Here is a 16,455-nt window from a genome sequence, read left to right as displayed (position 1 = left end):
TGGAGAAACAGACACAAAGAAGTTGCAGAAAGTTCAGTCCAGTCCTTTCACTGTCCAAGACAGAAGCAGCCACTGCAGGCCAACATAGCAAAGCCCACAGCAAAGTGGTAGTCCCTCCTCACAGCTTCTCTGGCTCTTCTTCTTGGCAGTCTTCTTGGTCCCAAAAGAGTACTAAGGTTCTGGGGGGTGGGCCTCAATATTTAAACTGCATTTTCCTTTGTTTTCTTGGACAGAGAGTATTTGTCCACACCAATGTGGTCCTCTCTGGCCCAGCTTCCCAGTAGGAGGTGGAGGCAGCATTTTTCAAGGCAGACTAGGCCTATTCAGGGGCAGGTAAATCGCCTACTTACCTAAATGCAGCCCAGGTCTTTTCTGCCCAGCCCTGACTAACCGAGGACAGGCAGGACACAACTCCACCCCCTCCTCCCAGTGGCTGTCTGAAGAGAATGCACATCCCCAGCCCCTGTCACTCCAAAGCCAAACAGCCACTCCACAAACCAGCAGAGGAACACATCTTTAGTAAAAAATGAATTTTTATATTCTAAGTTCAGGCATACTAAACTACATCTTCTATTTCACTGATCAGGACATGTCACACACACCAGGACATGTCGTACCTTTCACATACACTGCACACTGCACACTGCCCATAGGGCCTACCTTAGGGGTGACCTTCTTGCAATAAAAGGGAAGGTTAGGACGTGGCAAGGGAGTGCACATGCCAAGTCGACATAGCAGTTCAAACTGTGCGTAGACACTGCAGTGGCAAATCTGAGATAAATGTAGAGGGCTACTCTGGTGGTTTGATGTACCTTGTCCTGCATGACAATTAATGTTGATTATTGTGACTTTGACTCAATGCATGAAATAATTAAATTGTGACACTAATCATTGTAAACTACTAATGAAAAGAGGCAACTATTCTCTTGGCCTGAAATTTATTTTCATGAATAATTCAAATAGACTGTAAAACAAATCCCTTGAAGGTACATTTACCCTTTCATTTCGTTTCTGCCCGAGCCCCCAGGGGCACATTGGGTTGCCCATTTCTATACAGTACTCTTGTGGGTGGCACAATCAGTGCTGAAGGCCCACTAGTAGCATTTTATTTTACAGGCCCTGGCACTCTCGGTGCACTTTGCTAGGAAATTACCAGTAAATCAAAAATGCCAAACATGGAAACACCAAACCTGTAGTGAGAAAGTGCGAAAACCAGCAAAAACATAGTCAAAACCAGGAGGTCAAAAAACAAAAAGACAGGGGAAACACGGCAAAAGATGCCAGGTCTAATTCATGTTTAGCAGTCTTCTGGGCAGTTGGAGATCATACTCAGATGCGTGAAATCTGTGTCACTGTTTTCCACCTTGCAACTGAAAATAGTGATATCCGCCATATTACTTTGGGCATGCCTGGTACAAAATGAGTGACATGAAGGGTGTGTCATTTTAAATGGGTTTTCGCCCACCACAGGCCCTACCTGAACATTGCATGACTGCACCGAACAGGTTAAGTACACACCTTCCAACCAGCAGTAACATCACTACGTGAACCAACCTTCATAGAGTCTTGTGGCCAGACTGACAATTTACTTGGGGCATGTTTCACCACATATATTCCTCCTGAAAAAATACATTGCAGATTGCTAGAGGTTGAAGTTGACATACTCATTTAATTCAGACAAATCCATTCCTATAGCTTTCTGAAAAGAATGCATTGGCAAAAACTATGGATTAGCAACGTATAATCATATTGTGTCGCTGACTTTCGGCAGCAGCGTGTCGGGGGATGTCTTGTTTAAATGACTTACTGGAAGTTCCATTACTCTGAGTCCATTCCTAATTGTTACCCTTCTTACATCATGTGTGTCAAGCATCCCTGGTCCTGTTGTTTGGATCATTGGCTCTACAATTGGTTTAAAAGGTGAGTCCACCCCTTCATACAGGTGATCTTTAGTCCTATTTCTTTTTCCTGAAGGTGTATGCGAGGACTATGTCCCCAGAAGACATTTTCTATTGGCCAATATCATATACAGTTATATAAAGTGTTAGTTCTTGAGCCTCAGCCGCGAGTTCCTGAGAAGCCAAGCTCTGCTTGAGAGGTTGAGTGATGGAGGTAGTCGTCTTATCTGTGGGTTCTGGTTCAGACAGTGCCCTTGCATTGATGAGGTCAGTCAGGATACAGAGTCTAGGAGATGTTGGTGATAGGTTGAGGATGCCTATGCTCTCTGGCTACATTGCACTTTAAAGATGGACGGCTTGCAGTCCTTGGCGATATATGCTTGTTTTTAACAGGCCTGACTTGGTACACGGTGGCCTTTGTTACATGATTCCTTTGTCCTGGGTTTAGTGACTGGAGCATAGTTTCAGGAAGTGAGTGATGTGTGTTTAAGTTTGTAGTTGCATCCAGAGTTGTATTTGTGATTGTTTATGCCACCACTCAGAATCTATGTAGCTGCTTCACAGTATTAGACAAAAATGATGACCATTATGCACCCCCATGGCAGCAGGAACCAACAAGGGCAAGGTTCCTACCAAGACAGCCACAAAGCTTGCTACTTACCTGTCCTAGTAATCACATGGATCATGTTTTGTGCTCAGCAATGTAGAGGAGTGGCTCACCCACTGCTGTGTAATGGGTATGGGGAGCTCCTTGGAGATGTCCACCTCCATCACTACTGTGCAGAAACAGGGATTCATGCTACAAATATGCGTGTTCTTGTGATGGAAATCTGGTTCATATGCTATCAAAGTAAGTTCCAAATGATTCTCATGGTAATCATTAACCGTGGTGATATACATCATTTAGTGATGATTACTAACCACAAATATCTAATTTTGTCTCTAGTAATGTCTAAATTACGAATTACAATTTAGGAAATAAAGGAAAACATTTTAGGGACCTTATGCTCTTATTACATGCTAAAGGAAACATCCTGGATTTGAAAAGTCAAATATAAAACATCCTGAATTTTCAGAGAACATCCAAATGTGATTATTAAATGTCATAATTGAACTTGTTAATGTAAATACTCAGAATCATAAGACAAATTAGAGGATGAATGATTACATTCATGGTTATATTGCCACGAAAATATTAATAATTCAGGGCACAGAGTTTACAGTGAGGCGATGATCTTTTAATTCCAGTTGCCACAGCTGTACATTTCTGTTACCATAGAGTTTAGATTCCACTGTTATGCACATTTTAAAAGGACAGCATAACTATTTTGGAAACCTTTTATAATGTAGTGCTATTGAAAATCTAATTTGGCTTATACCCAATTGTCATATTTAAGTTAGTGGCTCTATTTGTGCCTGTAGACTGTAAACTAAATATTACTAGTGGGCCTGTAGCATTGATAGTTCCACCTACTTACGCAGCACTTTAAGCATGTCTCAGGGCTGTGATTGCAGCCTGTGTGTATGCAGTTTTGAACTGTCACTTCAACCTGTCAAAATACACCTTTTTGCCACATTCAAACCTTCCTTTTTAGGTCTCGCCTAGGTAGTGCATGCGCTGATGCACTGATGCACTGTCTCAGCGAGACCTAAAGTAATGTGTATGTTGGCTTAACCTGCATGTAATTTGCTTTACCTGTGTCATTGATGTTGTTATCTAGCTTACGGTTGGCTGTTGATCTTATGCTAACTTCCGTGTAGTCCTGGAGCAGCGGCGCCTAACTACAGTTCCCGTCCACTCCGCTCGCACTTGTTTTAATTGCGTCCAGTCTGCCACGTTTGTTTATTTATTTTGGAGATAACACCCTCCGTCTGTAACTGGAAGCTCTCCTTTGTGGGATTAGCCTCTGTAACTACAGTGGCAGCATTGCATGAAAGAATTGTGCCGGGCCGCCGAGCTTTATGTTTGCCATAAATCACCTCGTCTCTCCGGGGCATCCCCCACCACCTCCCGAAAGTTTCAGCTGCTCCGACAGAAGAATGCTTAACAAGAGGATTTTAGAGGGACGGTGTAAGCATTTACAAATAACAATTTAGAAAGAGCCCTTTCTTGGCAATTAAAATGCTTGATGAATAAATAAAAAAAAATGTTGGCGCATTCGCTCATCAGGTAATATCGGCGCTGGGCCGCTGAACTGTTCACGTAATCAAAAGTGTCGAGGACGGGCACATAGGTGCCAGTGTCCCTTAAAAGCGCACTTCCGAGCTGTTTCAGGAAGACCCTTGCTAAACCCGAGCTAAACGTGGTATCAGAGACCTGGTGCGGGACTCGGGCTGCGTTGAAGGGAGCGCCTGGACAGCACTGCGGGCTTCAGTGAGCGCTGCAGAGGTCGCTCAGCTCTGCTGCACAACCCGGGCCCTCTCTCAGGATTGGGGCATTTTAGATGACCAAGTCCGACACTTTCTTGCAAGATAGTTTTTTTGGGAGACAATAAAAACAGCCACCAGATTGTCGAAGTGTTATGTCCGTGCCTTAACCCCTTCGCTGTGGGGGTAATTCCCCTGCTGTGCTGGGGGTCGGGGCGCGCACAGCGCCCCAGTGCTGATGACGACGGCCACACCCGTTTCCTTGGAACACTCAGCACTGCAGGGGAATTATCCCCGTGTGTGAGCTTTTTAACGGCCATGACAAACTTAGCTTGTCATCAGCACACGAGCACAGTGGCTGATGACGAGCTGAGCTCGTCATCAGCATGGGAGGGGTTAAGGTCATTCAAATGATGTTACCAGACTGGAGAAAGCTGTACAATTGTGTATAAGTTTTCAAGCACTGTTCTTGGAATAGCAAAATCCTTTCAGATTCTTTCTGCTACACGGCGTCTCTTGATTGCTGTGAGCTGGGAGCTTTGGTAGGTCTTTTTTTATGTAATTGGAGTGTCAAGGTACCCTGCTGTGTATACACACCACTCTTGCACACACTTACACTCCCTCGCACTCTCGTACACTCACGCACATTCGCTCACTCTCACACACAAACACTCTCTCACACACACACACTCCCATTGTGACTGACTTCACACCGGTCTCAAAAACTTCAAGTAGCAAAACTCTGAAAACCTGAGAAGTCGAGGCTGAAGTCCAGGGAACACGTAAAAAAAACCAGAACAAAAGTTTTCAAAATGTAAATGAGCCTTGGGTGGGCCAGGGAAGGGCTTAGCCCACTTGCCCTACCTCCAGAACCGGCCCTGGCCCAGAGCCCCTCCGCTTCTGCAGTGCGCACTCCAAAACATTATGGGGCAGATTTACAAGCCCCTTGCTCCAATTTTGCGTCACTTTCAACATCGGAAAAGTGACGCAAAAGTGGCGCAAGGGGCTTGTAAATCTGACCCTAACACTTTAGTTTTGTAGTGCCTTGTGCTTACTTCAGACCGGCATAAAGGAAGCTTGGAACGATTCTTATTATCTCGCAGGCATGCATTGTTGAGAAGGAGTAAATGGATTGATCCAATAATCCCCTCTGTTCAACACCTTTCCATGCACCGCAAATGTTTATCACGACTGCCAAGTTGTTAATGTGTTTTGTCTGCTGTATTTATTTAAATTATGCATTATATTGAGGTTTAATAATCGCAAATGTTAGTTTGAAGTGGAGAAGAAGTGGCGCAACAACCAGAGCTACCGAAGGGTTGGCTCAACATCCTGTGATTCTGGGCAAATCACTTAATCTCCCTGTGCCTATAAATTAATTTAATGCCTGTGACTTTGTGTCGTGTAATTGGCGCGCAGATACATCTGCCACTGACGCAGAGCGTGAGAGTCCAAGGTACCTGGGTATTCAATGTGTATGAATGCAATTAGATCTGGTCACTGCTAAAGTGAAAGCATACGGGGAAAGCCTCGGTGTACAGAAACGGGGAGCTGGTGCAGTGAGTGCAGTAACACCGGTCACTGGTACAGCCCAAGAGCCTGAAGTACGTCCCGGGTGCTGCATTGCAAGAGCTTTACGTACGAGGGCAGCCTGCCACTGCTAGTATCGGAGCCGAGGTATGAATGAAGTATCTCCTGGCCCCTGCTGCAGTGTGAGGCAGGCTCGAATGGAATATAGTCACAACATCACTGCTTGTTGGTGAGCCCTGCTCCACCCCTCCCCATACTTCACTTTGATAACTGCTGGTGTAGTGTCAGCAACCCAGGTATATGTTCAGTGGCACCTTGTCTCTGGTGTAGTGTTGTGGGGGCAAGGTATGGTCCAGTCACCGCTTGTCACTGCTGCACTGTGAGGGCCTAGGAAGTTTCAAATAAAATGCACATGGGTGCCCCACTGCCCTGTCAGTTTTGTAGTCCGCAAATGCAGTGACACCCCCTCTGCTGCAATATGAGGAAGCCCCCTGTACAGTGATTCGCATTCACTGCAGCAGTGAGGGAGGCAAGGGATGGGTGTAGTGCAGTGCTGGTGCCAGGGGGCGGTGCAGTAGCCTCACTGCAGCAGAAAGGGAGGCAAGGTGCAGTGCAGTGAGGGACACCACGTGCGATACATTCCTCTACACTACAGCCGTGAGGGAGACGAGGGATGGTGCTGTACAGTGTAAGCTACTTAGTTCTTCATTGTCATCTGTTTGGAAGTTAGGGAAAATGTACTTGGATACCTTATCGCAGGGGTGTTGTGTGTACGACAGAAAGCAACACCTGAAAAAGGTTCTGGTTACCCACTGAATCTTTAAACTAGTTTTGTTTAGATTAAATGTATATACATGTGTCATGTCTAAATCTAGAAAACCGGTTCCATGGAAATCTTCCTGGTACTAAGTTAGCAACCCCTGCCTTATTGGGTCGATACTATGCAGAATGACTGTATAGCCGCCAAATAGCCTGCTCTGAATGGGTACACAATTGATTATGGGCCCCAAAAAGAGTCTTAACTAGCTTACCCTGCAATAGGTCTTGCATTTACGCGAGTTTGATCTATTGGTATCGCAAATAACAATGCCTTTTATTTTTGTTTTTAAAACATAAATAAAAGGCATTGTCATTGACGATGCCAATAGCTTAAACTCACGTTAATGCAAGACCTATTGCATTGCAAATGCTTGTTTAATTCATATAAATCAAAGTCTACCTCTCTCCTATGATGATATTGGAGTTACCTTATTACATTTTATAATTGTAATTTTCACATGGGAACAGTTACCGATTCCTATTTGGTGTCTCTTGCATTGTAATGAAAAATCCTAACTTATGATCTAGTCGATTTTAAATTACAATTTTGAAAATTGCTCTTTTAGAAAGCTGGCATTTTTTTCCTTATCCATTTGGTGTCTGTACCCTGTCTCTTGGTCACATGACTGGGTGTAGCTGACAATTGGGCTTTGTGTATTCCATCTAGATAGCCACACGCAATGAGTAGCTTAGGGGGGACTGGATGGGCAATCACTGTAAGGATGGGAGGGAGGAAATGCTTCCAGCCCACTTACACTTGAATTGGATGTATGACGGTACAACGTGTGCTTTTACAACGCGTACCGTTACGACGTAAGATTTACAACGCAAGTCATTACAACGACTTGCGTTGGGGGACGCTGGATAGTGAATAGTTTAATTTACTATTCCAACTCCAGTCCCCGTGGATAGTAGGGAAGGTGTTGGATAGTAAATTAAACTATTTCCTATCCTGGAGCGCCCTCCAGCGAAAGACATTGTAACGACTTTCGTTGTAAAAGCTACGTGTTAATGGTACCGCGTTGTAAAACATTCGTTGTAAAGGATGTTTCCCCTTGAATTGACTGTGTCCTGTCTCCACACAAAGGTCTGCATCTCCCCTTAGTTAGTCTGTAGCCAGTGTAGACAGGACACCTGTGCACTTCAAAGGCATTCTTCTAGAAGCTTCTTCCCACTTCAAAGGCACAACTGGGTATATGTACTATACCTCAGACACCAACCCTAACTTTTCAGTACACTTCTGGACCCGTGGATACTCTGCCTGGAAGATGCACTGCTGTGCTATTGAAATGACTACCACTTTTCTGGACTACTGCTCTGAAGGACTGCTGCCCTGCTGTGCTGACCTGATGCCTGCCATCCTTTTGCCTGGGAGATAATGACTGTACCTGCATCTCTTGAACTAAGAACCCAGAATGACTCAATGGCTACTTGGCTGGCCTCCCGATCTGAAGCCTCAGGGACACAACAGGCTTTCAACAACCTTGCACCTGAACCTGGGCTCTGCCATCTGCCAAGTGGTGCCACCCCTTTCCTGGATACTTGGATGTGGGTTAAGGTGCTCTGCCACGCTCTGTGGATCTAGCAGAACTGACATCTCTCCTCTGCTGTGTGGCGCAATTCAAGCAGAACCAACTCATTGCCGCTGCTGTGTTGATTGGACCTATTGCAAAGACCTGCTTCTCCTCTGCAGTGTCATTGGAACACACACTGAGCTACACATTATTGGTGTAGGTCATTAGACCCCTGGTCAATGGCAGGCTGGACTACAAAGACGGATTATGCATAGGAGCCTCCAGCTCCTTGGAACCGACGTATTGCCGACTTGTTGGCCACACCCCGACACGAACTTCACACTGCAAGTCCTGTCAACAAGATCCTCCACGACAATGCCGGCCCTTCCATCACAGCCTCATCGCATCTCGGAACCGATGCACCGCTTTCACTGCGTGATTTATTTTTGAGTCAGATCCTCGTAATTTCCACAAACCAGGATTTAAAGTACTTTTCTGAGCAGGTCTTACAGGTTCCCTATAGCTATCCATGCTCAATCAGGTTGGCTTGAACTTGTGACTTTGTCTCGGTCAGGTGCGATCAGATATCCACATTTTTTGGAGCTATTTTCGCAAACACCTTAAACGGTGAATATCTCTGTATTTAGTGATTGTATTTTTGTACTTCTGGTCCTGTTTTATTTATTAGAATTTACTGTATTTTTCTAACTAGGTGTGGGATCCGTTTTGTGTGGTGCTTTTCTCTTTATCACAGTTTGAAACATTTCACAAATAATCTACACATTGCCTTTAAGTAAAGCTTGACTGCTCTGTGGAAAGCTACGGGAGGAGTGAGCACAGGTTTATTTAGGGTTGACTTACACCTCACCCCAACAAGAATTGTGACTATTGCTTCTCAAGGGCTCACACCCCAGTCAAACCACAACCCAATTTCTTATAGGTCTTTTCCTTTAGATCTCATACATTTGAGATTGTAGGTGAGAACTGATCAGTTTAAGAAGAGTCTGACCTATTTCTACATTTGTTGTGCGGTAACGGAGCACCACAGTGAATTGAGCTTAGATTTAGAGTGAGTCCAAGAGCGCTTAGTCTAAGAAGCGTCTAAACTGTGTTGAGGTTGATCGAGAGATACCTGAGAGGGGTCTGAACTGAGTTTTTATTGAGTGGTTGATGTGGACCACAGTCATGTGTACACAACGTTTTAATTGATTAGTGCTCAGTGTAAGAAGTGCCTGAGATGTGTGTATTTGTGTCAAGTGGTAGCTGAGTATTAAAATTGTGTGCTCCTAGACAAGTGATCTTTTCAAATGCATGGATTAGTGCAGAAGTCAGGAAGTTCAGCTATGCTAACAACTTCTTTATACAGGGTGTTCATAAAAAGTGTTCTTTTGCTTCACTAAAGGTAAAACTAATTTAAGTAGAACATTTATTAAAAGGCATGACCCATGTCACAGTCCAAATCATTATGAGACAAAATGTGCTAACTCATAAGAGAAATAATTATAGAATGAATGACCATTGAATGCAAAAATATGGAATAACAGAAAGATTAAAGTGGCTCCTTTTATGTTCTACCATGCCCTCCTGTAGCCCCGCACCCAGCTCCTCTGCAAAAAAGCATGCCCCATGTGTTTCAAAGGTTGGTCCTCACTACCATTAATTAAATAATTAAAAAATGTATGTAACAAGCTATCACTGGCTCCAGTAACTAAAGATATATATATATATATTTCTAATGTATGAATGTTTCTCCATTTGCCGTCACTTTTGAACACAAGCATGACAGGTGACAGATTCTCACATGTGTGTTTTGTTGAAGAGTGGCTTGTGATGCTCCTTTGATGCTCTTACATGTGAAATTTGCAAATCTGTATCTGCCTCTGAAAGGTGTTGTACTGAAGTTTCTATTGCTAATTGAAGTACACTATACGTGTTCATATTGTATTTAAGATTTTAAAATACATTCTGTTGTTTATATCACATCACTGGGGTGGCGCGTACTATGTATGTAATCACTTGAATGGTGCAGCCCTTTTTTAGGTCTTACAAGTGCTCCAGGTTTTCCATATGGGGCAGAGACATAGGATGTTGTGTCCAGCCCATGTGACCAGGAAGAGTTTCTTAGTAGGTTTGATGTCAATAGTAGAGATGAGGATGAGACTGAGATTGATCTGTTGATATTGACTTGGGTCTCATCTGGTAACCACATCTCCAATAATGTGTCCATTTCTGGTGGGCTAGTCTAGGGCATGATGAAGAGTTCTATGTTGTTGTGTACAGCTCTACAAAATGGCAACTCAGATATTGGGCCCGATTCACAGAAGTAATCTAGGGCATAAGTCTAACATTATGAGTTTTGGTATTCACAAAGGGCATTCACGAGTAGTGAAGTTAGACTTTTTGTCTCTGTTTAGTCCAAAAGTCTAACTTTGACCAAAAGTCTAACGTTACTGCTCCTAAATGCCCTATGTGAATACCGAAAGTCGTAAAGTTAGACTTTTATTTCAGATTACGTATGTGAATCTCGCCCATTGTGTTTAGTTTGTGGTAACTTGTTTTAAATATTATGTTCAGTTCTAAATGTCTCATATAGGGTAGTGTGTCCAATACTGAAGGCCTCATCTAAAATATTTTTTGTATTCTGGATGTTTCATCTAAGATAAAGACAACTTTGGGGTAATTGAGAGGCAAGTTTACTAAATGTTGAATTGTTTGAGCCAATTCCTGTATTGGAAATACATAACTAGTATACTTTAGAGAATGGGGAATCAGGTGAATACCAACTCTCTAAGGGTTTAAAGTCACGGTGGCAGCCAGCTTGGCTTTTAGGTGACAGAACACTTCTGGGTTAGAGGTTTGTGTATTAGCCAGTGTGGGAGTCAGATGATAAAAGAATCTAACGGTTATCAGCTGACTGGTGGCTCGGTCGATGAAACACACTAGTGTCACAGGACACACCAGCAGCTGGCTGTGGGGCTGAAGGGGGTGCTCAGGCTTAGAGGCAGCACTTTTAGCTGTCTGGGAGGAGGTCAAGAAGTAGTATGGCCCAAGGTTGGATGACAGATGTCACAGATAGAAATCTACCAAGGTTAGGGCCAGAATATCAGTTGTGGATTCGCCCGGGGAATAGAACACTCCGGATTGGAGCACAGAGGTCACAAACTTAGTCGTGGTAGTCCAGGTGATAAAACACATTCAGTATTTGAGGCTGCACAGTTAGATCATGGTTCATGGCCACAGCCAGTTGAGGACTCTGGTGTGACATCAGATGTTGTTACTGTAGAAAGTGCAGTGAATGTATGCAACCTACTCACAGACTTGGTGCAAAAGAAAAGCTCCTTTTGATTTAAAACAGGGCTGCTTTGGGGAATGAGAAGAGCCGAGGGAAATGTAGAGACAAAAGTGACACTGAAGACCAAGCAGAGGTTAAGATGTGGCATTGTCAACCTCCTAAGGGTTGTCAGAGTCTGTCTACCTCCCATGTTTCTCTATTCATTGACTCTGTAATACTAAGACCCCATGGGGTCTTTGAGTGCATTTTGAATAATCCTTGTACTTCTTCACAGGGACTTCATTCATGAGCAAGAGCTGTTCATCATCCTGCTCAGAGAGCTCGACCACTGTTCTAGGTGTGACAAGTAAAACTACCTGCTGCTCCAGTAACCTGTGCAATGGAGCGAACAGTGCAAGGATCAGCTACACGCCGCTCTCCCTGGCAGCGGCCATCAGCGCCCTCATGGTCAGAGCTCTGCTTTGAGGTGAGAATCTTGGAACTGTTTACCTTTCACAGCCTCACATGGGCTCCAGGTTGGGGAATCTAAAACAAGGATAAGAGCAGCCATCCAGGGGCCTTCCAATGTGGGGGCTTCACCCTCTTGTCAATGTCTTGCTTCTTCTCCCATGTGTCTTCTTCATTAATTGGTCATGTTTGTTAAATGACATAGTGAAATATATATGCCCATTTTGGGACCTGGGCATGTGGGGACATATGTCAATGTGTGGATGAGTAAGTTGTCACTGAAAGCAGCAATGCTACGGTCATCCTAATAAATAACTGTTTCACTGGGTTCAAACCGATAATGAATGAGATAAAATACTCTGCTCGCTCAGTGCGTCGACATTAATCTTTGTCAAAGATCTGCTCTGCATTAAAGAGAAACTTAGGCCCTCATTTATGAAGGGCTTACGCTGCTGTCGCGTCACTTTTTGTAACACTGCGGCAGCGTAACAAATGTACCACACTGCTCATTTTTACAAAGTGATGCATGTAGGCGGATGCATCACTTTGTAAACCCCTGCGGCATAGGTAAGGCATAATGTATGCAGGGTGGGCGTTCCCCTGTAAAAAAAGGCTCGTCGAAGTCTATGAGATTTTTCTACGCCACTTTTACACGTTCACAAATCCTTACGCCTGTTTCTCAGCAGGCATAAGGACTGACGCAGGCACTTTTACATGTAATTAGCCCTTGTGTCATGAAAACTTGCTGGAGTTGTGTAGGATTTCTGACAGACTCCAGAATTGCTTTATTACTGCACCACCAGGTGAATCCTTGAGACATGGAACGCTGTACTGTAAATACAGCACATCTAAGGTGTCACAAGGAGGGCACAATGAAAAGTGATGCATCACTTCTTTTAACCAGCGATGCAACACCTTTCATTAATGAGACCCTCATTTTTTATGTCTGATAAATTCTGCTGCTCCACCAGCTAAATTAATCTGGTTTAATTTCTAAACAGTGTGGAAAAACACTGATGATAACAGGTTAATCCACAGTGGTTCCTTAACATAAAAGATGGCTCCCTGTTCTCGCCCTGCTTAGAAACCACTGCACTGCAGTACATACCCATCAGTGCCCATACATATCTTGGAGCGATTATTGCAGACTATGTAAGTGATTCGAGGGGGTATGCACTGCAATGATTTATAAATAGGGCAGGGAAAGGGAGCAGGGTTTTTAAAGAAAGAGGTACAGCTCCCTCTTCCTGCACTGTTCCGAAAGTATGCAAGACCACTGACCTTCCTGGTCAGTATCACTGCTCCCCCCCACCCAGCTCCACCGTTGGGGGACTGGCCTTGAACCCGAGCTCCATGCCAGAGTGTTGTTCGAAGCCCTCCACCACCCGCTGGCTCCTGACTGCGCCTCATCCCTGGTGGCCCAGTGGAACAGCCCTCTTCTCATCTGCTATCTCGCTTTGTTTTCTGATTTCTGTGCCTGTTTTTTTCTCTATTAGCTTTTCTGGGATAATCCCCGAGGTAATGGACCGAGACAGCAATGCACACCGGACACCGGAGGCGATCGCCCAGACCGTTGCATCTTAATACAAACTGTTCTACTCCACTACCCAGTGCCCTGTTGCAAACCTTATCGCAAATTGCTTAAGGGAGGTCCCACTTGCCAGACTGTCCTAAGTGGAGACCCATTCGCTGGACCAAACCCTCATCTGAAGGAGATAGACTAAGCCATCTTGTCATTGGCCACAAACGAAACCCCCTTTAAAAGCTTCTGCTCCCACACCTTCTTGCTCTGTATGAAGAAGCAGTGCAGAAGGGAGACTTTGCGTCCAAAATTGATGTTGCGAACATTGTGTAAATCCTGAAAACCGACCCTCCCCCCACCGAGTGCTCGGAGTACCACCCAATCTCACTCATTAACACAGAGGTCAAGCTGTATGCATCAATGCTAGCGAATCGGCTCAAAGGTATAATTACAACGGATGTATGACGTTACAACGCAAGCTTTTACCACGCATGCCTTTACAACGCGGTTTTTACATCGCAAACCTTTACAACGCATAACGCTTAGAGGTGCTGGATAGTGAAAATTTTAATTTTCTATTCCAACTCCAGTCCCCGTGGACCCTAGGGAAGGTGTTGGATAGAAAATTAAACTTATTCCCTATCCTAGTGCACCCCCCCCCAGCGCAATGCGTTGTAATGGTTTGCGTTGTAATGCCTGCGTTGTAACGGTAGTGCGTTGTAAAAGTTTTGTTGTAAAGGTTGTTCACCAATTACAACCCATTTAAACCCTGATCAATGTGGGTTCATTCCCTGTAGGAGCATGAGACACTGACTACGAGGCCTACAGTTAGCTCTAGCCCATCGACACCTCCTCCCACCATACCTGGCTCTCCTACTAATAGATTTTGAGAAGGCCTTTCTTACGGTGGACTGGGGATACCTGGTAGCCTTATTGGCCTGTTTGGGCTTTGGTCCATATTTCAGAGGGCTGCTCAAGGTGCTATATTCTAGCCCCTTGGCTCTGGTCATGACCAACGGTACCCTATCCGAAGAGTTCGACACAAAATGTGGCACGCGGCAGGGATGTCCCCTCTCCCCCCTACTCTTTGGCTAGCCATTGAACCCCTGGCCTGCCACATTAGATCAGACGCCCAAATCCTGGGATGGTGGTGTTGCTCCTCCCATGAATACCGTACAGCTTTGTACGCGGACAATGTGCTCCTATACATGGCGGACCCTGCATGCTCGGGCCCAGCTGATTTCAGATCTTCTAACGCTTTGGGGAAGACTCAGGTCTGAAACTCAACCCTGCTAAATTAATACTGGTCCAACTACACCCTTCCCGAGATTGCTTTGACTGGCAATCAACCATACCAATCCATCCACTGAGTTTCCGGTACCTGGGGATATGGATAACTTTACACCCGGAATTCACCATACCCTGTTACCTACCAAATAAGAGCTATGGAACTGGCAAACTCTTCCCTTAAATCCGATGGGGAAGATCGCACTGGACAAGATGATGATCCTTCCCAGTTTCCTCTACATCTTCCAAAATACGCCTCTGCACCTACCTAGACACTGGTTCCATACCATAGACAGAATGTCAACTGTGTTCCTGTGGGGTAATTTGAGGTCCCGCATGGCATTGGCACTATGTCATCTGGCCCCCTGTTAGACTTGGCATCTTGGCATGGTTTCCCCTGACTTTTTGCCTCTACCTCCTGTATTTTTGATGATGTGCTGGATTTCGTTATTGCTGGCTTGGATGTTTTGGGCATTTTGCCACTGCAAGTGCAAATTGCAAGTGCTCCATGTGTAAATTGTTATTGTGATTGGTCCTCCCTGATTGGCATATTTTATTTAATGGTCAGTTCCTAATAGTGTGCACTGAGTGGAGTGTGCCGGGGCTGGTAAATTAAATACTACTGGTGGGCCTGTAGCACTGATTATGCCACCCCCAAAAGTAGTCTTGAAACAGTAACTCAGACCTGACACGGCAGTGTCTGTGCACAGCTGTTAACTGACATGTTGACTTGGTAAGTGCAACCACTTGCCAGGCCCTATACTTCCCTTTTCTTACATGTCAGTCACCCCTAAGGTAGGCCCAAGGTACCCCAGAGGCCAGGGTGCGGTGTATGTGAAAGGAAGGACACGTCCTGATGTGTGTGGCAGATACTGATGGTGAAATACTGTCAATTTAGTTTTTCACCATTCAAAGGCTATTTGTCCCTAAAGGAAAGCATGGTAGTTAATTTATAACATCTTATAAATATACCTTACCATTTTAACCAAATGGGGAAATAAAGTTTAGTATGCCTAAACTCAGAATCTAAAGATGCATCATTTAGGATTTTTACATTCTGTGTTCAAAAGACTACTTTTAGAAAGTAGATATTTTCCTGCTTAGCCATCCTGTGTGCATCTGCAAGGATGTGTATTGACTGTCTGGCTTTGGATTGACAGGGGCTGGGATGTGCAGTGGCTCCCGAGAGTCTGGATGAGTCAGCGCTAGGCTGAATAGCTGATCTGCATTTGGAGTGGTGGGAAGAGTAGCACCTGCACCTGAATAGAGCTGCGTCTGCCTTCTACAATGATGACTTCACCCCCCTGTGGTGTGTCTGAAGCCAGGGCTCACACTGACAATGGAGGTTGTTGTGTACTTGCCCCCCAGAACTGTCTTTTTTTGACTGGGCACAGGGCTTCTCTGCACAAAGAGAACAAAGACATTTTAGGTTATAAGTATTAGACCTAAAATCCCTCAAATTAGTGCTACTTCTGGAATCAAGCAGAACCTTTGCCAATGAGAAGAGCTGGGGAGACTGAGGAGAAGTACTACCCTTGGTGTGTGTCTGGGGTTGGCCTGCAGTTGCTGTTTCTGCCAAGGAAAGGAGAAGGACTCTGCTTTGTGCTGTGTCCCCTGCTTGCGGAAAGTCTCCAAGGGCTTGAGTAGAGCTTGCCTCCTGTTTTGAAGTCTCAGGAACAAAAAGACTTCACCCCCATCTCCCCTGAATTCCTTGCTGGGAGTTCTGACCTCTCAGGAGTACCTGTGGCTGTGTGTGGCATCTGGAGGCATTGCTCTTCT

General features: G+C 44.8%; 1 protein-coding gene across 1 annotated transcript in view; it reads left to right on the top strand.

The window, feature by feature from the left end:
* LOC147718152 (prostate stem cell antigen-like) overlaps positions 1-11,885 on the top strand; it is a 234,182-nt gene extending 222,297 nt beyond the window's left edge. The window contains exon 3 of the mRNA XM_086919251.1: positions 11,695-11,885. Coding sequence (XP_086775377.1) covers positions 11,695-11,885 — 191 coding nt within the window. The remainder of the gene's footprint in view (positions 1-11,694) is intronic.
* Positions 11,886-16,455: the final 4,570 nt, after the last annotated feature.

Source organism: Lissotriton vulgaris, chromosome 4_2, assembly GCF_964263255.1.
Source record: "Lissotriton vulgaris chromosome 4_2, aLisVul1.2, whole genome shotgun sequence".
Lineage (NCBI taxonomy): Eukaryota > Metazoa > Chordata > Amphibia > Caudata > Salamandridae > Lissotriton > Lissotriton vulgaris.
The sequence above is the reverse complement of the archived record's forward strand: the minus strand, read 5'-3'. Positions and strand labels throughout refer to the sequence as shown.